The 24,316-nt window shown below is 42.2% G+C and overlaps 1 protein-coding gene across 2 annotated transcripts in view; it reads right to left on the minus strand.

The window, feature by feature from the left end:
- OSBPL6 (oxysterol binding protein like 6) overlaps positions 1 to 24,316 on the minus strand; it is a 161,835-nt gene that overhangs the window by 44,943 nt on the left and 92,576 nt on the right. The window contains exons 6-10 of one of the 2 annotated variants that reach the window (XM_072121609.1): positions 21,455 to 21,568; positions 20,970 to 21,140; positions 11,650 to 11,782; positions 10,129 to 10,232; positions 2,185 to 2,277 (exon numbers count right to left, since the gene is read on the minus strand). In XM_072121609.1, the coding sequence (XP_071977710.1) occupies positions 2,185 to 2,277; positions 10,129 to 10,232; positions 11,650 to 11,782; positions 20,970 to 21,140; positions 21,455 to 21,568 (615 nt within the window). The remainder of the gene's footprint in view (positions 1 to 2,184; positions 2,278 to 10,128; positions 10,233 to 11,649; positions 11,783 to 20,969; positions 21,141 to 21,454; positions 21,569 to 24,316) is intronic. The other variant, XM_072121611.1, reaches the window with a different exon arrangement.

The raw sequence follows: 24,316 nt of genomic DNA on the forward strand, positions 1-24,316 counted from the left end.
CCAAGGTGTCTGATCACTGATAAATACTGCAATACAACTGCATTAGACCCTGTCTCAATGTAATGAGAGCTATGTCAAACAACAGATCCCCCCCCTTTATATGTCTGTAGTTTGTAGAGTAAGGCTACATTCACACTGCCGCTGCCCGCCCGTACCGTACCGTAGCGGGCAACGGCAGTGTACGGGGAGAGGAGGAGGAGGTGAGCGCAGCTCACCCCCGCCCCTCTCCATAGCAACCTATGGCGCACGGCGCCGTATTACGGGAAAAGATAGGACAGGTCCTATTTTTTTCCCGGGTACGGAACGGTACGGTGCCGCACGTGTGCGGCACCGTACCGCTCCCGTAGGGTGCCGTGCGCCCATAGAAGTGTATGGGGGACGTATATCGGCCGTATATACGGCGGCCGTATATACGTCCCCCATACGTTCGTGTGAATATAGCCTAACATGCATATAAGTCTATGCATGTTGCTTCCTGGCAGGAAGTGCCTGTGTCTGAGCTGGTCTTATAAAGCAAGGGGGAGGGGCAGGGGCAGAAAGCACTGCAGCATGCAGACAAGAGAAGCTATTCATGAGAAGAATCCAACCATAGTCAGAAGATTTACAGCCCTATCCAGGGACAACCAAAATTGTATACACCAGGACTGATGTTGGACTTATATCTGTGAAATGCTGTATTTTTTGTTAATAACAGTGAATTACAAAATGTGTGACTGCTATCCTGAGTATATTTAAAGGGAACCTACCATTTGATTTGATGCATTATGAAACAAACATATGCAGGATCATATCTTGGTTAATCCCTGAGCTGAGTGGTTTTGCTGGTAAAACAGATATAACATTATGTTAATGAAGCTATGTCGCTTCTCTGGCTGGTTCAGCACTTTGTGAGTTATTCACTGCAGGAGAGGATCCCCCAGATGCTGTGTATGAGTGATCCAGCTCAGGTTGATTAGTCATGTCTTGACTAACCTCCATTTGTTATTAAAAGTTCGGTGTAATGTGTTTATCTAGGCAGGCAGCGTGACCCAGCTTTCCCAGGGTCCTCAATGTTACAATTTGTTTTTTCAGTAAAACCACTCAGCTCAGGGATTAACCAAGATATGATCCTGCATCAGTGTAACTACAGCATTCTCAAGGTATGTTTGCTTCATAATGCACAACATCAAATGGTAGGTTTTCTTTAAGAATCTGGTCTTCGTGGGAATAACCCTTTAAGGAGACTTTGCCAATTAAGGTCGCCTTAATTGCGTGGGGAGACTTAAAGCCATTGATGCCCCACTATAAGATTCTGAGATATACAAATAAACAATGCCTCTTTTTACTACCTTAAAAGACAGCCCCCCTAACATGAATCATGAGTTTCAAGAAGCCTAATGACGCGATGTAGGATATATTGCACTAGAAGACATCTTTGGATGTTGGGATATTGAATTGGGACCCAGGTGCTACTACTCGCCCATTGACATGTAATTTTCACTAGGACATTTGGGATTCTAAGTATAAGGCAATATAAGTCTCCTCATGAGACTTGCTGTCTCCTGCTGAGTGTAAAGAATTTTTCAAGTCATTCGACTAAATTTGCTGAGCAGAATGTGAATGAACTGGGAAGTCGTAGATTTCACCCTGGAGTCTCATCGTAGCTTCGTAGGTTTCTTCACATGTTCTCTTTTAGAGAAAGTGAGAGTAGCGTCTATCAAATCTTATTGCTTCTTCAAGCCCCATTTATATTTAATAGGACACAACATATTATTTATAGTCAAGATAATGGATAGGTGACACTCTACAATTTGTATGTCAATATAGTTTATATTTATGGGTACTAAGCCAAAATTAGTGCTTTGTACAAGATTGTGCCCCTTTTTATAGAAAGCATCAGGACTAGAAGACTTCTCCCAATCACATTCCTTTTTTTATCCCCAGTATGGTAATGTCTCCTCCCCATCTAGCCCCAACCGAAATAAAGGTGACTTAAAACATCAAAATACTCACTATAAGGAAACCAAGTTAGTGAATTTATGGGTCCAAACATGCCATGATGGTAGGTTGAGGTACAAGTAATGACGTCACAACTTGTGTGGCACTATCCAACGTTACATGTTCAGAAGGCAGGGGGCAGCATGCAAAAGCAACACATGAAAGCAGAAAATTTCAAGTGAGAAATTGCACGGATGAATGTTGTACCTGAAGTTGTATTTTTGCATCTTTGCTGACACTTTTTGTCCTCCACCTCCTCGTCGTGCGCTTGTCTTTCTTTGACATATCTACACAGTTAGCCTGAATTGCACAAACCATTAAAAGCAACAGAAAGCTATTAAGTTCAAAGACATAAGCAGGACAACACATGCTGATTAGGTTTATTAGTAAGGGAGTAACGCCAGTGCGGGTTATGCATCTACTGTCCTACTGCTGTATGTAAATGTGCACAGAGACTGTATAAGGAAATAACATATAAGCAATACATGAAGGACAAAAACAACAAAACTTTAAGCACAGCCAAAAGACTTTTTTGGAATACATTTTGGAGTCTTGTAAAGGTCTCGCTCATCCTAATTTACAGCTACTAGACATTACCCAACTGAGATTTAGATGGAACCAGTTACTTAAAACATGATGTCCGATCTGCAAGCATTGTGTTATAGAGCAAGAGGAGCTGAACAGACTCAGGTACAGATTTGTGCAGAATAGTATAACACATCATTTACTGATCTAAGTCTCTGCACAATCAGGTAGTAGGATTTTCTTGGGGCAGTCCTATATTCTTTCTGTGAACAGTCAGATATTGGTCAGGACAGTCCACTGGATTCCAGAGCTCAAGTGGACAGGGATTTAAACCAATAAATGATAAGTTATACTGACTCCTAATAAATAATGTATCAGTATGCTGAGTTTCTCCTGCTCTATGATACAATGCCTAAAGACTTGGGGCTATGACATGTAGGGCTGTGTTCACACCTGGCTGCATCAGGTTCCATTACACATTCCGTGATTCCGTTATTAATAGCAAATAAATCGTGCAGCTGACAGTGATAACTGAACATACATTAAAGGGAACCCGTCATTGGGATCACACATTTCACCCAATGACAGGTTCCCACAGGCTGTTTAATACTAATTCGCAATCTCCTTTTATCATTAATATTACTGCTTCTACTTAATTTTAAAAACACATAAAAGTCTTCCTAGCACGGGGGGCGTCTGTTACAAGTTTGCAATCATCATCATCATTATCTGCTCTGCTAGATTTTCCTCTTTTCTCCTTCCATCCTCCTCCCTCCCACATGTAGCCAATAGCTGAGCCACTGCTTGAAGCAAATCTCTGTCAGCTCAAATTTGCGGGAGGGAGGAAGGAAGAGTGTGAGAGCTAGCAAAGCATTGAGGAGATAATGATGATGATACATGGACTTGAATTATCCCATGACTCAATGTAGTTTGCTGGCACGAACCCAGCAGAATGGGAAACTTTCATTAAGTGAAAAAATGTGTCCTGATGACAGGTAACCTTTAAACTCTACGGTGAATAGCAAATGAATGTTAGACCATCCGTTCACCTTTCGTTTTTAGTTTTCATTACGCTCTCCTCTATCAAATGAAATGAGCCTAAAATATGCAACTGACAAAAGGTATATTAAATATTTCTTAAAAATTGCATATTCATTATATTTCAAGAGAAACATAAGATTAAGTATTGATACAGGGAGTAAACGTGTGTACTTTCTAACTCTTACAACTAGGAAGGACACATCAGTCCATTGAGGCAGCTCTTACATACAACAATAGAATGTGTTAGAAGTGCAAAGCAAAGGCAGGATTTAGGTTAAGGTCAAGCAGTTAATATAATTGGTATTAGTGTGGTGTTCACCTACTCCACAGTATACTGTCCACATTGTCAAACATCACTTTAAAAAAATGGAACTACTTATGAGGGACCTGGTATGTGATGTCTCCTGAAGAGCAGCTTCCAGTATAGTCATAGCATCTAGTCCAAATCCATGCAGCTCTCTGATCCAGCCGTCAAGCCACAATCCCAAATTCCTCAAATCTCAATCTGACCATGGAGGCCGACCTTAGCAGGTTCTGAAACTTAAAGGACATCTACCACCAGGATGAAGGATTGTAAACCAAGCACAGTGCCATACTAGTGTGTGTCCCCTCTGGCAGGATCTGCTCTTGTTTTAGCTTCTTATGCTCTTTTTTGTAAGAGAAAAAGGATTTAAAAATTATGCAATGAGCCAAAAGGCTTCATTAACACCTAAATAGCCTGAAGCCCCTCGGGTTTATTTGCATAATTTAAAGGCTTTTTTGAAAAACAAACAACCAAAGAAGCTTACAGAAGATTCAGCCAGAGGGGGCACACACCAGTATGTCACTGTGCTTGGTTTACAATCCTTCATCCTGGTGGTAGATGTCCTTTAAAGTATCAGCTGCTATAGTCCTAAAGGCAGTCTGCAACCTCTCCAAGCATTATAATCTGCTGAAAGGATGTTGTAGAGATAGGCAATGTGACTTTTTACAAACCTTTATTATTTCTATCCATTATGCCATTTAAAAGATATTCCCAAATTAATCCATATGCTAATGAGGCAGTTGGTGTACCCAATGGTGTATACTCAGTACCAGGGGAACTGCTATGGCTGCCTGGACAACTTCACTCTTCCCTCCAGTATAACCAAATGGATCTCACAAGACAATTCTTATTGTAACTTATTTGATGGAGAGGGCTGTGGTCCAAGCAGGAATAGCAGTTCTCCTGGTGCTGAGGGCAAGTGTTGGCTACAACAACTGTCTCATTGTGGACAGAAATAACAAAGGTATATGTGAAATCGCAGTACATTCCTCTACAACATGCTACCTGGGGAAGGTAATAGACTCCCTTTAATTTTGGACACCTTAGACCAGTGATGGCTAACCTATGGCACTGGTGCCAGAGGTGGCACTCAGAGCCCTTTCTGTGGGCACTCAGGCCATCACCAGAGAGGACTCCAGGTATCTTCCTGCAGTCCTAGACAGCCCAGGACTTGCTGTGCACAGAGGTATTTTAAAGTGACAGCGCTATCTGCGACTATTTTCTGCTTTATTGGTGTCCTCAGGGGCTGGTATCAATGAAAACTATGACAGAGCAGGGAGTATAAATCACAAATTACATTTCTGTGTTGGCACTTTGCGATAAATAAGCAGGGCTTTGTTGTAGTTTGGGCACTCGGTCGCTAAAAGGTTCGCCATCACTACCTTAGACCTTTTTAAATAGCATAAAAATGATTTAACTTCAGACTTGTACTAATATATTAACTTACAACAACAGAACACAGCACAATACATAAAAGCAGACAATGTAAAAAAGATGTTCAGGATGACGAGAGTCTCCATGCCAAGAACCAGTAATGCCCTTCCGAAGGGGAACGCTGTGGAACTGCTGCAAAACTAAGAGAACATCCCTTATTGTGGGAAATTTATCAGAACTTGTAGGCCAGCTCTCTGTCTTCATTATAATGTCCCACTGTATTATATATAGAGAGAGTTTCTGGAAGAATGGGTGACCACTTTTGAGAAACAACTGAGGGCCTTTAGTTGTCTTAATCCACCACCGAGACATAGATTTATACAGATGACCTCTAATCTTTGAAAGATAAAATCCTTGCTTATCGACTGTATATTATTGTAAGATGTCTATAACGGGGGCTTGTAGGAAGTGTCGGCATTATGTACCGGCACATCTGGAAGTCCTCATAAAAGAAACATCCACAATTATAATGAGAGACCCGATTCTTCGTAGCAACCAGCAATAATGATGGCTTAGGCTGTGTAGTCAGCACGATAAACATTGACCCAAAAATCAATAGTTAAACCATTGTTGACTTGTCATTGCTGCTTTCGCTTCATTCATGTTGGTTTCTGTGATGCCTATATTAACTATTAAAAGCTCACATTCTTCTACTATATATTGATCCCTTCTGGACTCTATTTGGAGCTAGGAGCAAGTATCCTCTCCTATGTTGTTGTGATATAAATCTTGTTATGGAATATCTTCTTGATTGTTATATATATATATAGGTTCACATGAAGTTTTTTGTATAAGCTCACAGTCTATGCCAGGAAAGCTCCCGATATATATTTAGAGTGTGTATATATACACATATTGGCAGACATATTGCGAGCTGTGTCTTGTCATCACACTCCATCCTGCTGAGTGACGCATTTAGGAAGTGGATGTCTCTGAAGTCTATGGGGGTGGATGCAGTGGCACTGCATCCTACCCCAGGCTCTGCTGAGCGTACACTCAGTGAGGACCCCAGTGATTACCATGTCCACATACATAATATAGACATCATTGGGGAAACACCCTGAACATCAGTAGCAGCCAATCACTGCCTGCTTACGATGTTCACCAACCCCCCCCTCCCCAAATTAATGGGAGAGGAGGAGGGACCAGAGGATGGATCCCCCTATATCAGTGTAGAGTGGGATATGTCTTAGCCATACATTGAAAGGCATGTCAGGAATCCTCCTTACATCGTATGGCACAAACTTCATGTGAACCTAGTCAAGAGCTAGAAGCACACAACTCCCTGCATCATATATATAACTGGGACACAGGTAATGAGGACTTATACTGATTTATGTTTGGAACATCTCGATTGTGGCCTCTCTCCATGTGACTACCTCCTCTGCTTGTGACTTCCCCATCTCCTACTGTCCAAAAGAATGGTAAGAGGCTTTAGAAATATGACTTGGGAAATGAGGCAAGGAGACCAACATCATCTACTAAAAATGCTGAAATTGGATGGAAATATTAAGATTATTTAGCTATCCGTGAACATGGTTTAGTGTTCGGTGTGTGTTTAGAGGTGGACATGTTCTTCAAAACTGCTGATGGCTCTCGCTTTTAATAATTTAATGGAAGTTGTAAATGGTACAGAATGGGAACTTTCTGGTTGCCGTTTAATGACTGGAATGCTAAATATAGTGAACATCCTACAATACTTCCATGGTGTGCCGTAGGTGGAGTGGACATCTTTAGGCAACTTCTTTCAAGAATATGTATAGCAATAGGGGGCATTATTCCTTATAAAACCATCATCTGCAGCTGAAATATCTGTGTTTGAAAAGATTAATATCAGATCATTGGGGTCCAACTCCTAGCACCCCGTACTAACAGGAATAGATACAGTGCCAAGAACCACACTGGGGCAGATTTATCAAAAGTGTCTTAAAGTAAGTGTCTTAAGTAAGCACAATGTGAGACTAGAAATAGATATAGACCAGGGCCGCTTCTGCCATGAGGCGAGGTGAAATCCCCGCCTCAGGCGGCAGATAGCGGACCCCATTTAACAGCGGCATTTTGCCGCTGGTAGAACGGACTTGCCAATGGCTGGCAGGTCCGTGCCACCTGTAAAATAAATTACATCGCCGCCTTCAAGGCGGTGATGTAATTTATAGGCAGAGCGGTGCAGCACATCGCGCCTGTGTACACCGCTCTGCAGGACACAGGTCGGCGTGATGACGTCACCACGTGCCCGTGCCGACCTGTGTCCCTTCACAGAGCGGCTGCTGGCTGGTGGAGGGGATGAGGGAGCTGCGTGGGAGCACGGAATGGTGAGTGCAGCAGGGGGATCGCTAGATCTTCCTTCCCTCTCTCATAACGATCTGTGTCCTCAGGACACAGATCGTTATGAGACCATGTACAGGGACTGCTTTCCCCAGCAGTTGCTTCACCCTCCGGGAGTAGAAGACTCCCGGAGGGTGAAGGCTGAAGGACCTTTGATGATGCAAGGGTCACATGACCTGCCGGGGAAAGCAGTACACACACAGAGAGCTGCCTGAGTGAGGTGAGGGGGAGACATGACAGGGGCCAGGGAAGAACATGGGGGACTGTGTGTGGGCACATTTCTTACTGGGGGGGGGGGGGCTGTGTGGGGGCACATTACTTACTGGGGGGCTGTGTGTGGGCACATTACTTACTGGGGGGCTGTGTGTGAGGCACATTACTTACTGGGGGACTGTGTGTGGGGCACATTACTTACTGGGGGGCTGTGTGAGGCACATTACTTACTGGGGGGCTGTGTGTGAGGCACATTACTTACTGGGGGGCTGTGTGAGGCACATTATTAGTGGGGGCTGTGTGTGGGGCACATTACTTACTGGGGGGCTGTGTGTGGGCACATTACTTACTGGGGGGCTGTGTGTGAGGCACATTACTTACTGGGGGGCTGTGTGTGGGGCACATTACTTACTGGGGGGCTGTGTGAGGCACATTACTTACTGGGGGACTGTGTGAGGCACATTACTTACTGGGGGGCTGTGTGTGGGGCACATTACTTACTGGGGGGGCTGTGTGTGTGGGCACATTACTTACTGAGGGGCTGTGTGTGGGCACATTACTTGCTGGGTGGCTGTGTGTGGGGCACATTACTTACTGGGGGGCTGTGTGTGAGGCACATTACTTACTGGGGGGCTGTGTGTGGGCACATTACTTACTGGGGGGCTGTGTGAGCACATGACTTACTGGGGGGCTGTGTGTGAGGCACATTACTTACTGGGGGGCTGTGTGTGGGCACATTACTTACTGGGGGGCTGTGTGTGGGCACATGACTTACTGGGGGGCTGTGTGAGCACATGGCTTACTGGGGGGCTGTGTGTGGGCACATTACTTACTGGGGGGCTGTGTGAGGCACATTACTTACTGGGGGGCTGTGTGAGGCACATTACTTACTGGGGGGCTGTGTGTGGGCACATAACTTACTGGGGGGCTGTGTGAGGCACATTACTTACTGGGGGGCTGTGTGTGGGCACATAACTTACTGGGGGTAGCTGTGGGGGTAATTACTGGGAGACTGTGGGACACATTACATTGGGGTTGTATGGGGGAAATTTTGGGGGGTTGTATGGGAGACATTACTGGGGGTAATTGTGTGGGGCATGTATACAGCTGAGACTGGATACAGGTGGTGGGGGAGCTGAGACTGTATACGGGGTGTGGGGGGGTGTAGGCTGTGTATACAGGGGGATAGGGGAGAGGCTGTATATAAATGGTAGAGAGGAGAGACTATGTATACTCGGCTGTTCATTATTGGGGGAGGCTAAATTAGGGCACCTAATTGAATTTCTCTATATGCTCTAATTTGGGTGACTAAATGATGTTTTATGTTGAGAATAGTTTGCTCAGTCATGTTGTGAGGATAATATATATTGGAATCACAATTCATTATACTGTAAGTGACTGTGGTATTTTTAGGGGCGCCATGGTGAGTTGTGCTGCATGGAGTTGAAGACATTTCTTTGTGAATTCGGAGGAAAAGCAAGGCCGGAAGAAAGCGTAAAGAAGTACCTTCCCGGTGGAGTAGATGATCACCTGTAAGGTACTAGAGGTCACTAATATCTGTGACTAATGACTACTAGTGTGTAAGGTAGCATCATCAGGGGCACGCACGTGCACGCGTACACGGGGGGGCAGCATTTTAAAATTTCGCCTCAGGCAGCAAAAAGGCTAGAATCGGCCCTGATATAGACCATATTTATTAAAGTGTTTAGCTGGAGGATACATCTGGCGTAGTATAAGGCTTTCTAGTATTACTTTGAAACTCCCCTAAGTTGGTCGAGTTTGCACCAAAAAATGTGTCAAAATGTTGGCGTTTTTGCATGAATTTTAGCACTCACCCCATTCCTGAGTCAATTCCAGTCTTCAACCATTTATAAATGTGGTGTGAGACATTTAAGAAAGCTTTAAGGGCAAATTACAACACAATTGTATCATAAACATGTTGATAAGTGTGACCCATAATTTGAGGACCTTGAACTCAGTAGCTCCTACACTGCTAGAGATAGAAGACATTCATGAACAAATGGATCTTCACTACATGAGCCACAGGCATCATTTAGTTGGACTGAATATAGAATAGTGGATTACCTAATCTTTCTGCAGAATCGTGGGGCTAAGACTAAACTCGACCTTCTAAGCTCATGCGTATTGTGCAGTAATTGGTCTACCATTAGTATACATTTCATTCTTCCAGGCATCTTACTTTATTAATATACAGCTCTGAGAGTCATTCATTAGGGGTTTTTATAACCTTTCCAGCTGAATAGGTTCCATTATGCTTAGACATTCTTTAAGAGTAGATTTGACCGTACCTGCATGTCAATGAAATTGGGCGCAGACTGAGTCCTTTGCAGCATTTCGAGGTTATGAAGCAGTTTGCTGAGTTCAATCAGGTTGGACTGACACTTGGAGAGATCTGCAAAACGCAAAACATATCAGAAGGTGATAGTAATATAAAACAACCGAGAATACCACATATTACATCTATATAGTAAATGGAAATAATATTTTATATTTTGTGGGAAACAAATCAATATAATTAAAATTCAACACAGCGGCCCTTCGTGATTATACCACGGTCGCTGCCAAGTCTTCCATTTACATTCCTCTATGTAAAGCGCCATGAAGATAACACAAACCAGGGAAGAAGTAATTGAATTATTGTCTGCTGTATTAAATCTGATTTGGTATAAATTATATTGTTATAATGGAAGACTTAGACTATTAATGCTGTCCGAAGTCAAATGAAATATAAATTCTCAAGAGAAACATTGATGTCAGTTTTTCCAGACTGTTATCTGCGAAAGCGCCATTTATCTCGAGGCTACATTTATCATAGAGGAAAATTACTGGCCAGAAATGTTAACTATTAGAAAGAAATTCATAGAAAACAGACATCTTGTGGATATTTTAACAAGAGGTATCGCCATTTCGGTTATTTATCCTATATCCAGGGGTGACCATTTATGAGGCTAGTTGAGCCTCTTGCCTCAGGCAGCACCATCAGCAGCCAGATGGATGCAGCATCAGGGCCGAAGTCACCTGCTACAAAGCAGGAACTGACACTTGAAAATACTGGGGGCCGGGTTTTCCGACATTTTCGGACTATAATTATTTAGGAAAGTTCTCTAATTAAAATTAGCATTTTATATCTTTAGTTATGAGAAAGTTAGCTCATGAGTCTGGTTAATTCACAAGCTAAATTCTATCTCCACCCACCAAGCCTGACTGACAAGCTCCTTTATTGGTCCTCCTACCCAGCTTGTGTAGACATCTTCACTGAAGCTTGTATTAAGCAGTGTGAGATTTCAGCAGGGTAGGAGGTGTACAGTGAAGCTGTGCTAGGTTAGATGTTTCACCTGTAAACACATCAGACCCATGAGTCTGTCTCTAATATTAGAAAAAAATAATTTCAAAATGGAATTAAAAAAAAATGGAAATAGACAAGCCTTGTTGCATCTAAGAGTTTTTCTTACTTATGTGTGCAAGTTTGTAGTCTGAAATCTGGTGACCATTTTGACCCTACTTCACCATCATTCATTGCGTTGGACAACTGGAGTTTGGTGATCAAAATTTGCCAAGGCAGGTTTTCATGTAAGGATCCTGCAAACTTAAGGTTTTCAATTATCTGTTTCAATGGAAGCCTTCATTTTGGGTTTTGACGGTTTTTATGCTGCAGTTTTTTTCAGACCCCAAACTCCTTAACCACCACCCCCCACAATATTGCGATTGGCACAATTGTAACTTTATAGAATATTTTCTTGATGGCTGGAAAGTCTAACCATTGAAATCTTTTGACACTAGAACTCTGGCTTGATATATTTCCCCCATACCTTCAGCACATTTATCCATCTCTTCAGAGTCCTGTAACCATGCTACAACCTTACTCTGACCGGTGGTACATGTGGCTGGGAGACTGGTGCTGCATGGAATAGGAGACTGCCACAAGAAGTTATTCTGTGGAACCTATGGAAGGACAGAAATCATGTAATATATAGGTAAAAACAAACAATTACTAATAATTGACTAAATGCAATCAAAAATAAGTATTTGTTTTCTTGCTGCATGTTACAGACTGGTAATTCAGATGTATGAATTTAGTTTGTTGTTATCACTCGATATCACAGAGTTTCACTAGCTAAACCTAGGTGGAGCAACTACTGGATACTCCAATATTCACCCTTACACAGGGATTGGCAAAGGAGGCACAGTAAAACAACAAAACATAGTCAAGAGCTAGCCAGTGACAGGCAATGGTACTCAAGAAGGTGTCAACAAAAGCAGAGAGACTCAGGGATAAAACGAATCGGAGAAGTGGTAAAAGAACCAAGGGAGAAGACAGGAGGACAGAGAAGGTCAGGTCAAATAATTGGTAAATTCTCTCTCACTATGCTTGCAGAATGGAGCAACTTCCTGGTGTGAGTTAGGCTGCATTCACACCTTATGTCAGTGATGGCTAACCTATGGCACTGGTGCCAGAGGTGGCACTCAGAGCCCTTTCTGTGGGCACTCAGGCCATCACCAGAGAGAACTCCAGGTATCTTCCTGCAATCCCAGACAGCCCAGGACTTGCTGTGCACAGAGCTATTTTAAAGTGACAGCTCTATTTTCTGCTATATTGGACTATTTTCTGCTATATTGGTGCCTCAGGGTGCTGGTATCAATGAAAACTGTGACAGAGAAGGGAGTATAAATCACAAATTAAATTTCTGTGCTGGCACTTTGTGATAAATAAGCGGGTCTTCGTTGTAGTTTGGGCTCTCGGCCTCTAAAAGGTTCGCCATCACTGCCTTATGTTATAAAGAAGTTCAAGATATACGCCAGGAAATATCCCATGCCTATGTCTGCACAATTTACATTGCATATTGTGAGAAATATTGGATGGAAGCTACATTTTTCTATCCTGCTCCCTTCTATATACGTTCAGCGTAGGCCATCGGAAGCAATGGAGGACGGATGTTAAGTATTGCACCCACCCCCGGCCTCTACTGAGATTACACTGAGGTTCCCAGTGATGTAACTTCCCAAATAAGGACAGTTAAACACCCTGAACATCAACAGCAGCCAATCACTCCCTAACACTCCCACTGAGGTAAAACGAAGTGTTAATGTAGCCTTATGTGTTATGAGCCAATCGGAGGTCTTCCTTCCACGACTATCTGCAATGAGGAGGAGATACTGCAGCTGCACCTCCCCCTCTCCCTGGTCTTCTACTTATAGGTTTATAATATTTTGGGGATCTTTTGTATGACTTTTAGAATTAACAAAGAAACTTAAAGCGGCGGAAGTTAGATGTTATCCTGCTGGAGGTTGAAGCAGTAACTACTTTCGATATATTACAAAGTTTCATATATTCATGGGTACGACTTATCTATGTAAAATGGATAAAGTGTAAACTTCCTGTCACTGTGTTTATTATCATCTGACATTTCAGAACATTTATATTCATTGTGCAGAGTCGGGAATATTCCTGAGCCTTGCTCCAGAGACTCTGGCTGATGAAATAACACATCCAAATAGACACATATGATTCTGCGTCTGCGCACCCAGGAAGATGTATATTCTTTATTATGGAGGGTATGATTCAGTCATGATTTGCAGTAAATATATTCATTTTTAGGCTTATTACAGGTCAACAGATCCAAATGTAGAGCCTAATAGAGAACCGGGGCCATGTGTTTATCAAGAAGTAGAAAATGATCAAGGTCACATCTCATAGCAGAGCGGCTACTGACCACCCACTCACACAATGTAACAGCAGATTAATATTTTAGACATCATCTGTCAATTCAGATCTCATGTATATTTACCACTGATGCATACTGATGGATTTTCTACTTGCATAACCTTTCAAATTAATTCTATTCATTAAAGCTGTGACATGAATAATAACTTACCTTTTAATAATCATGTTGATCAACACTGTAACCCTTGACCGGGTATTGGCTTGATATTAATTGCAATATTATACTCAAGGTCATGTATAGTATGATGCTAAAAAATCTGACTCAGAGCTATAACTTAAAGTTTATGAGCCACAATGCAAAAACAAAGACTATATATACCACTGAACTACAGGCAGTCCCGACTTACAGGCCACCCCTAGTTACAGTGATGTAGTGACCTCTGGAAAATCTCTCTGGATACTTAAGTCCCAGGCTGCAATGTTCAGCTGTAAGGTGTCTGTAATGAAGTTTTATAGTTAATCCTTGTTCCAATGACAGCAAAAAAATGTTGAAAATCCAATTGTCACAGGGGACGAAATTTTTTTCCCCCTGAAATTACAATTATAAAATACCATATTTTTCGGACTATAAGGTGCACAAAAAATCCTTTGATTTTCTCAGAAATCAAAGGTGCGCCTTATAGTCACTCACCGGCCACTTTATTAGGCACACCATGCTAGTAACGGGTTGGACCCCCTTTTGCCTTCAGAACTGCCTCAATTCTTCGTGGCATAGATTCAACAAGGTGCTGGAAGCATTCCTCAGAGATTTTGGTCCATATTGACATGATGGCATCACACAGTTGCCGCAGATTTGTCGGCTGCACATCCATGATGCGAATCTCCCGTTCCACCACATCCAGAAGATGCTGTATTGGATTGAGATCTGGTGACTGTGGAGGCCATTTGAGTACAGTGAACTCATTGTCATGTTCAAGAAACCAGTCTGAGATGATTCCAGATTTATGACATGGCGCATTATCCTGCTGAAAGTAGCCATCAGATGTTGGGTACATTGTGGTCATAAAGGGATGGACATAGTCAGCAACAATACTCAGGTAGGCTGTGGCGTTGCAACAATGCTCAATTGGTACCAAGGGGCCCAAAGAGTGCCAAGAAAATATTCCCCACACCATGACACCACCACCACCAGCCTGAACCGTGGATACAAGGCAGGATGGATCCATGCTTTCATGTTGTTGACGCCAAATTCTGACCCTACCATCCGAATGTCGCAGCAGAAATCGAGACTCATCAGACCAGGCAACGTTTTTCCAATCTTCTACTGTCCAATTTCGATGAGCTTGTGCAAATTGTAGCCTCAGTTTCCTGTTCTTAGCTGAAAGGAGTGGCACCTGGTGTGGTCTTCTGCTGCTGTAGCCCATCTGCCTCAAAGTTCAATGTACTGTGCGTTCAGAGATGCTCTTCTGCCTACCTTGGTTGTAACGGGTGGTGATTTGAGTCATTATTGCCTTTCTATCAGCTCGAACCAGTCTGCCCATTCTCCTCTGACCTCTGGCATCAACAAGGCATTTCCGCCCACAGAACTGCCGCTCACTGGATGTTTTTTCTTTTTCGGACCATTCTCTGTAATCCCTAGAGATGGTTGTGCGTGAAAATCCCAGTAGATCAGCAGTTTCTGAAATACTCAGACCAGCCCTTCTGGCACCAACAACCATGCCACGATCAAAGGCACTCAGATCACCTTTCTTCCCCATACTGATGCTCGGTTTGAACTGCAGGAGATTGTCTTGACCATGTCTACATGCCTAAATGCACTGAGTTGCCGCCATGTGATTGGCTGATGAGAAATTAAGTGTTAACGAGCAGCTGGACAGGTGTACCTAATAAAGTGGCCGGTGAGTGTATGAACCTACTTACAGACAACAGCTGCCTTGAACTGTGCACAGGTCTGCCACCTGCTGGTCATTCCTCCTTATAATTAGGTGCGCCTTATAATCACATGGCTAACGGATTGAAAACACATAAAAGGGAGACAAGCCGTGTGGCTCACCCCTGCACATGCAAAATGTGGTGTATTTATTCAAAAATCAATTTTCAGACATCTATGCCAAATTTTTAGAAATCTTTATGGAACTACAATAAAAGTTACCAGAAGGTTACCTCAAATTTGAAGCTATCATTCCATTCACATTGAACACCTCTGCCGACAGAACAGGATGGGGGAGTGGGAGGGCAGTTTTTAAAAATGTTATAGCTGTGGGTCTAAAAGGCAGCACCATCATTTATCTCAATGTGGACTACTCAATGTAGTTTTCCAAATGGCTATACAGTAGAGTTGCATTTAAAGGGACTGACCACTAGAGAGAATGTTTTTCAGCAGGATTACAAAACCCTTAAAGGGTCATCCCAGGGTGAACATCTGCAAAGAGTTTGTATGTTCTCTTCTCATTTGCATGGGTTTCCTCTGGGTCCACCGGTTTCCTTCCACACTCCATAACATACTGGTAGGTTGATTAGATTGTGAGCCCCATTGGGGACAGGAACTGATTGGGAAAGCTCTGTATAGTGCTGCGTAATCTGTGTGCACTATATAAATAAAGGACTTATTATTATTATTGTTGTTGTTATTATTATCTATATTGTTCTTACCCTATTAAACTTTCTTTGCGGTTTGTAGCAGACGTAGGTCACACGATATGCCGAGGTTATCCACACCCCTCTCCAACCACTGACATGGGGGGTATTTGCTGAGGGCGCGGGCATACAGTAAAGAGTTCTTTATGTGACGTAAGTCCGTAGGACTGCCCCAGACTAAAGTTTACATGGGTAAGTACAATATTGGAGACCCGTCTGGGATCTAGTACTTAAATTTCATATTTGTGGCCAACCCTTTTAAAGCAAAATATGCACAAAAAAAATCTATACTTTGTTATGGATGATGGTGGTTTAGCAAGTGACTAAAAAGGTATCCTGTTGTTAAAATGTCTGTAGAGCCTAAGTCCCGTGATGCCACCAAATTCAGTCATTTAACCTAATATTTAAAAGTCATCCAAAATGACCTCAATACTTCATTAATACATTTCCATCCAGAGCTACAGTCTCCAGCGAGATGGCTGCTATAAATAAAAAGCTCTTTCCTTACATAGAATTAATCATGGAAAAGACTATTCAAAATCTTACAAAAATCAAATGGAAGACTGACAGATGAACTGACAGAGGAACACAATGGCCTCATAATTATCTACAGCCGCTACTTACTGCCTTCCAGCCCCATGGATTTATTCTACCCTTCTGATCTGAAAGTACTGCTTGTGGATGGCCTGTCAGCCTCACTGTCTATTATAATGTCTATTATAGAATAAACTCGTCTCTGCCCCCCACACCTCTCAAAACACAAGAAATAAAGAAAATTAAATTGATTTTTCAAGCATCTTTCTGTACTAAAAATGACCTAAGATGATCTCTTCAATATCAGATTGGTGGGGGTCAAACCCACAGCACCCACACACATCAAATGTTCTCTGCAGATGATGAACAGAGTATGGAACAGGAAGCAGACAGCTCCAGTATATGTGTAGTGCCCAGACTAGGTTGCTGCAGAACAGCTTCCATGCTTTGGAATGGGAGTTAAAGGGAACTTGTCACCAGGAGACCCATTTTTAGCACTCCCCAGCCCCCACAAAGCATAGAACATACACTGCCAAAAAGTTTTGGTGTAAAAAATAGGTTTTACGGAAAAAAAGATATGTTCTATAGCACCTTTCAATACCATGTGCTCTGTGACTAGGCACTAGTCACCTGGGAGTGGCTGTAAAGGAGCAGTTTCCCCCACACCCTTGGGAAACTGCTCCTCCATGTGTCCTTTTCAAATATATAAAAATGCCCATCACTTGGCTTAGCAACGCCCCCTGCTGCTCTACAGCCAATCCTGAGTGATGGGAGTCATTCATATATTTGAAAAGGACACATGGAGGAGTGGTTTTCCAAGGGTGGGGGGAAAACTGCTCCTTTACAGCCACTCCCAGGTGACTAGTGCCTAGTCACACAGCACATGGTATTGATGGGTACTGTAAAACATATCTGCTTTTCTGTAAAACCTATTTTTTATACAAAAACTCTTTGGCAGTGTATGTACTATGCTCTGTGTGGACTGGGGGAGTGCTAAAAATGGGTCTGCTAGTGACAGGTTCTCTTTAAAGGAAATCAACCACACATAAAACATTAAAAAAAACCTTCCTCAGCTCCTCTTCATATTGATCCAACGCTGTCCGTCGCTAGTCTTGGCATGCTCTCGCATGACGTCACCTTCCATTACCAGCTTGGGAGATGGAGGTGCAGGGGCGTGCATAATTAGCAGTCTGGAGTATCAGATATCTTGTCCCCACGCTCCAGGCTGCGAATTATAAGTTTATTTTCTAGGTGATCCCAGCATGTCAAGAGTAGCGACGTACAGCGACGGGATGAAGGTTATGAGGAGCGGAGGTGAATATTTGGAGATTTCTAAATGTTTTTTGAGTAGTTGATTTCCTTTAAAGGGGTTTCCCCATCTAGATTATTTATGACATACTGTATCCACAGGATATATCAAAAATGATAGATGCGGATCCTATCTCTGGAACAGGGGTTTACTGCTCCCTTCCTGCAGAAGGATGAATTAAAAATCTCTATTCAACTCTACAGGAGTGTTGAAAACAGTCAAGGCTGTACACTTAGCACTCAGAGTTGAATGGAGAGTGGCCACACATGACTATGACACTGTCAGTTGCTGCTGCGTGAAGGGTGTCACTAGGTCTGTCCCCAAGACACATGCAAATCCCAAAGCTCTGACTCACATCTATCACTATTTATGATGTATCCGCAGGATATTTCATAAATAGTTAAGATAGGAGAACCCACTACCCAATTGCATACTGAGGACTCATTGTATTGATATGTGAGCAACATATTGGGGCACATTTACGAAGGGTCTGAATCGCGTCCGAATTTTTCAGATTTGCCCTGAATTGCCCTGGGATTTTGGCGCACGCGATCGGATTGTGGCGCATCACGCCGGCTTTCACACAACAGAAATCAGGGGGGTGTGGCAGTCGGAAAGCCCGACGGATTCGGAAAGGCCGCGGAATTTAAAAAACAATTTGAGTTGCAAAAATAGCACTCACGTACTCCGAGACGCAGGAGGTGAATTACGGCGGACTTCAGCGCAGCAGCGACACCTAGTGGACATCGGGCATACAACCTTAGTGAATCCCAGCAGAACCCGAATCAGTGTCGGATCGCGACTGGACCGGGCAAGTAAATCTATTGCGAAGTAATTTTTCATTCTTCTTCCACCATCTCAGTTTTTCTATCATTTATGAGGAGATATAATAAAATCGGCAACACTCATATGTGCCATATGCAATACAGGACACATCACAATGATGCCTCTCCCTAGGGTGGAATGATGGAAGGGGCACTCAATTGGTTTGGCACATTAATAAAAAAAAAAATGACATTTTTTCAGTACATGTACACAGGGTTTCAACTTTCCATATCATGAGAGGAAGATAAAAATCAATGATATGACTGCTGGCCCACAAAACACAAGCTACACTTATAATCTGGACACACATCAATGATTCTTTTAAAAGATCCATCCTGGGTCAGCGCATACACCAGCACGCAAAGCTCAATTATTCACAAAGAATTCACTGATCTGACAACATCATGCTGACATTTCTAAGTAACCCTTTGTCATATGCTCCCAGTAAAGATAAAACCAGCACAGAAATAAAAGAAAAGAACAAACAAACGAAAAAGTAAAAAAGAAACAAAGAAAAAACACAAACATAAAAGCAAGACTGTGGAATACAAATACATAACAACCAAAGAAGCAACAATAATCACAATCACAAGTGAGAAAGAAGAACTGGACAAGATTTATATCATTATTATCATAATTTGGTCACTCCCTAAAGGAAATCTTTAAACAGGACCTGTCACCCCGAAATAGCCACCCCCACCAAATGTGCCCCCCATAACCCTCTCCCTGGCCCCTTTCTCCCCAGCAATTTATTTTTAAATTTATGGTCGGAAAGGTGGTTTAAAACAGATCCGACCCCTTATTTTGTAAGAGGTCGGATCTGTTTTAATCGGATCCTCATATCGCGGCCGCATCGCGGAGAGCCGACAGCGATTACGCAATACATGCGATGCTGCCGGCTTTTCCTATAGGTCCTAGCTGACAGGGTCGTGCTGGGGGAGTGTCGGCCGGCCCCCTTATGAATAACGCAGACTGCAGCCCACAAGATATGAGGATCCGACCTCTTGTTCCTCTCTGTTTAAACCACCTTTCCGACAAAAAATTTAAAAAAAAAATTGCTGGGGAGAAAGGGGCTAGGGAGCAGGTTATGGGGGGCACATTTAGTGGGGGGCTTTTTCGGGGTGATAGGTCCTCTTTAAAGAGAGCTAATTTCGGAAACCCTATGGGATAATTCACAGTTATTTTTAACGGCATTGATAAAGTTATTGATAAATTTGTGGAATAAGATGCCCAAATCTTAGGACTCAATCAACTGATAGAACAGGAGTCCCGACAACCCAATCCTAACCACCGTATGACCGCATCGAGGAGACTCACGATGGCAGCCGTTCCATTCAAACTAGATAACAGTTGAGTATAGTTGTAACCATCCAACAGACATAGGATGGCAATGTTTTTGGCCCAACTGCTCCCGCAAATATTTTTGTATGAAGTGAGGATCTCCTTTTCTTTTAGGCACAGTGGCATAGATTGCCATTGGCCTTTCTGGTATTTCTTCTCAGTCTCATCCAAATGAATGGGACATAGCGTGCGCATAATATTGTCATTGTTTCAAAAATAAAAAACACTTACGGAAATTTATCAAGACTAGGGCATTTTGCACCAGCCTTCATATTCCTCTCCACCACCTCACGACGCATCAGATATGCTAGAAGGCTCTGTCAGGTCCTGCCTGACCTAAAATTCAGCTAGAACTTGCACAAGGAAATAGTAAATGCCAAAGGCCGCCCCTCTCCTACATGCCCGCCTTTTAAAAAAAATGTTGCGGAAATGGTGTAAAGGGGGAGAAAAGTTGTAATTTCAAACCATGCCCCAGGAATAGCGACTTCTTCATGCTCTGTACACCAGAAAGCTGTCATACAAGGGATTATAAATGCATCCTATTATTTTAGAACCTCAACCGACCAAAACTGTATTTCATAGGTTGTTCTATCTTTTAAAATAATTCAGTATAATTCAGATAGCAGATAGAGATTACAGTGGCGTAACTTGAAGCTGATGGGCCCCAGTGCAAAGTCTGTATGTAATGTATGTTTTATAGTACTAGTCTTCTCATATGGGAAAGTGACACCTTATGGGCCCCCAAAGCCTCTTGGGCCCGATTGCGACCGCACACTCTGCACCCCCTGAAGTTATGCCCCTGAGAGATTAGATGCAAGTACCTTTCCCTCTGGCACCGGTATATTAGCTGCTGGTGAAGACTCTGTTGTAGACGTTGATGGGAACATGTGGAAGCTGGCATCTCTCGGTGACCGCACTATTTCATTCTGCCGGTAAAGTCTATGGTGGCGTAACTTTGACACCCAAGCATCAAAAGTATCCTGAGATTTCACCTGCAAAGAAAATGGAAATACCAAGATGGAAGCTTCAACGTGGTTGGTAAAATATCACACTAGGTAACATCTACCTGATTATTGGCACAGTATCGTATAGGTGTTTTTCGAAACAATAAAATAAAAGGATATTTGTAATTTTCTCAATCTTTAATTTTATTAATATGTCGGATGTCTCTCTAGGTGCCTGCATTTATTATAACATTTGTATATTAAAAGTTTACCCCACTTATATTTATTATATATTTCTTTCTTATATTTATATTTTCCTAAACAACCCCTTTAAATGTGAGACAAGTCAATATATATCCAACCTTAAGATGATAAATGTTCTCCTCGGTGTCAAGATCTATCCTCCGAGCCTTTTTCTTGATGGACATAACTGACAACCCAACATCAATGCTCCCATGTACTTTTCCTTTCTGGGTCTAAAATAAAAAGGGATATCAAAAGTTTCACAGACATGTCCACTGCTATAAATCACTTTACAAATCTGTATCACTATAAAATGTTGAATCACATAAGTGTATTCTGAGTTATAGTCAAGAGCAGCATTAACAGTAAGAAAGACTTCAGAGCTGAAATCTCTTAGTATTCCTGCTGGTCACTTTCTTCTTTGAAGTAAGGTATCGTATTCTTATTACAATGAATATCAACGTTCCTATTATTTCTCATGGAAGAATCCCTGATTATGGAAATGGTAATGTCCAGTTAAAGGGTTTTTTTTATAAATTTTTAGGAGATATTACAAAGAACAAGGGCTCAGGGCTCCGGCTGAATGGCAGTAACAATGGTCCCTGCTACACCTCTGCCCAGCGTCTTCTCTCTTACTTCCCCTTTCAGCTATGTCACTCCTGGACCCAGCGAGATTTTCAGATTTCTAAGTTGAAGTTTTGGCATGGAAGGAGCAGCTGGAAAATAAAAGCTTAGGGTGGTATGCGTGGGCCTAGACCTACATAACATAGCAGTTAATTCAGGTACTTAAATTGTGGTGACTTATTTCCTCTAAAGGAGTTGTCCCTTAAAGGGGTATTCTACCTTTGGTAAGTTAATATTATCGTTTACATGATGAAAAATTATACATTTTTCCTATGTACTTTCTGTATTAATTCCTCACAGTTTTCTAGATCTCTGCTTGCTGTCATTTTATAGGAAGCTTCTATGTTTTCTTCCAGTGAATACACAGGTGCATCAGTATCACAGAGAGTAATCAGAGCTGTGTGATATAACGAGCCGTGCACCTGTGTGACCATGGTCAGATTTCTGTCCAGTGGAAGTAAACATAGAAGCTTTCTATAGTATGACAGCAAGCAGAGATCTAGAAAGCTGAGAGAAATTGGTACAGAAAGTATATTGGAAAATTGTATAACTTCATTTTTCAAACAATAACATTTATTTAATGGAATGGGAATACCCCTTTAAATTGTTACTTTCCCCTTTCTATTTCGTTAGTGATGTTTCTGGACCCCATTGCTCTTCACTTCCTTCATGTCTACCCACAACACGGAAGATGCTAGACAAGGCTGGCCAGCCAATCACTGGTTGGACTGATGACCAGACTTAAAGGGAAACTGTCACCAAATTTGCACATATACAGCCAGTGACAGTTCCTATGGAGCCCTATTAACTATCTGACACCTTTAATTTAGCTAAAAATTGTTTCCCTTGCGTCCACATAAATCACCGTTTATCTTATATTCCCTGGCATCAGAGGGGGTATGTACTGCTCAGCTGGCCCCTCCCATCTACTCATCCCTTATGTCTCCTTACGGGTCACAGTTCATGTCATGTGACCTGAGTGACATCATATCAGGTCCTCTTAACAATAGTAAACTATACTACATGCATGTATCTGACCACATTAAGTCACAGCAGCCTCCATGGACTTCTACTCCTCCTCCATGGAGGCTGCTGTGATTTCATGTGATCACATACATACAGTACAGTTTGCTATTATTAGAAGGCTAACGGACCTGCGATGATGTCACTCTGGTCACATGGTCACATGATATGAATGTAACACAAGGCACCGTGTAAAAAAAATTGACACAGTATTTAACATCTCTACTTAGAGCTTTATATGTCTGTAGTTAAATATTAGCAGAGGGTCCCCAAGTACAAGGAGGCAGAGCAGTGATTTGAAGAGACACAGAGCTGTCAGTCACAATAATGGGGCGTGGAGAAGAGTCACAATCAGGACATAAGAGTCAGGAAGGCTAATTTTCATATCGGAAAAACGTCTGTAATTAAGGTACAGTGCCCCAAATGCAGCTAATTTTAGGTGATATGGGGAGAACTTGTAACCCTTTATCAGGAGGTATTGTTACTCATGGTGGTCAAAATCTGGTGATAGGTCTTCTTTAACCAGTGATTGGCTCTCCCCAAATGTTTCCTGTAGTGTCAAGAGACACCCGGTAAATTGAGTGCAATGGGGATTGCAAGCAACAGAATGAGAGCACGGAAGTGGAATATAGTAAGAAACTATTTATTATTTTACCAGTCCTATATAAAAGTGCTTCAAACACAATATACCCTGTTTCCCCGAAAATAAGACAGTGTCTTATATTAATTTTTGCTCCTAAAAGGGCACTAGGTCTTATTTTCAGGGGATGTCTTATTTTTCCATGAACAAGAATTTACATTTATCGTTGAACAGAAAATCAACTTCTCTAACACCCTTCTGACTCTCCAAACTCTGAATTTCATGCTGTATTTCTTGTGACTCCATTTCTATTAGAATCATTGGCCCCAATCTCTCATGTTTAGTAAAAGCACTTTCCATAAATGACTCCATCTTATCCTGGTAGCTGCCGGTATCACATTTGCAGCACAACAATCATTGATTTAATTCCATTAATTCTTCCCCATGACACAACCTTCTGCAAAATCTAAAAGAATTCCTAATACTAATGTATGATGTGGCGGGAGCTGCTGCAATGACTGCCGCTAGGTCTTATTTTCAGGGGAGGCCTTATATTTCTAAACCTGAACAAAATTGTACTAGGTCTTATTTTCGGGGGATGTCTTATTTTAGGGGAAACAGGGTATATAAAATATATTTTACAGTACAGCCTCTTTAAGCAGATCTAGCACTGATTTCACAAGTTATGCAAATATCCAGTTGACCGGGCATTAACGGAGCCTACAGGGTCTTTTTAAGGCATATTCACAGTTTG

This window comes from Engystomops pustulosus, chromosome 8, assembly GCF_040894005.1.
Source record: "Engystomops pustulosus chromosome 8, aEngPut4.maternal, whole genome shotgun sequence".
Lineage (NCBI taxonomy): Eukaryota > Metazoa > Chordata > Amphibia > Anura > Leptodactylidae > Engystomops > Engystomops pustulosus.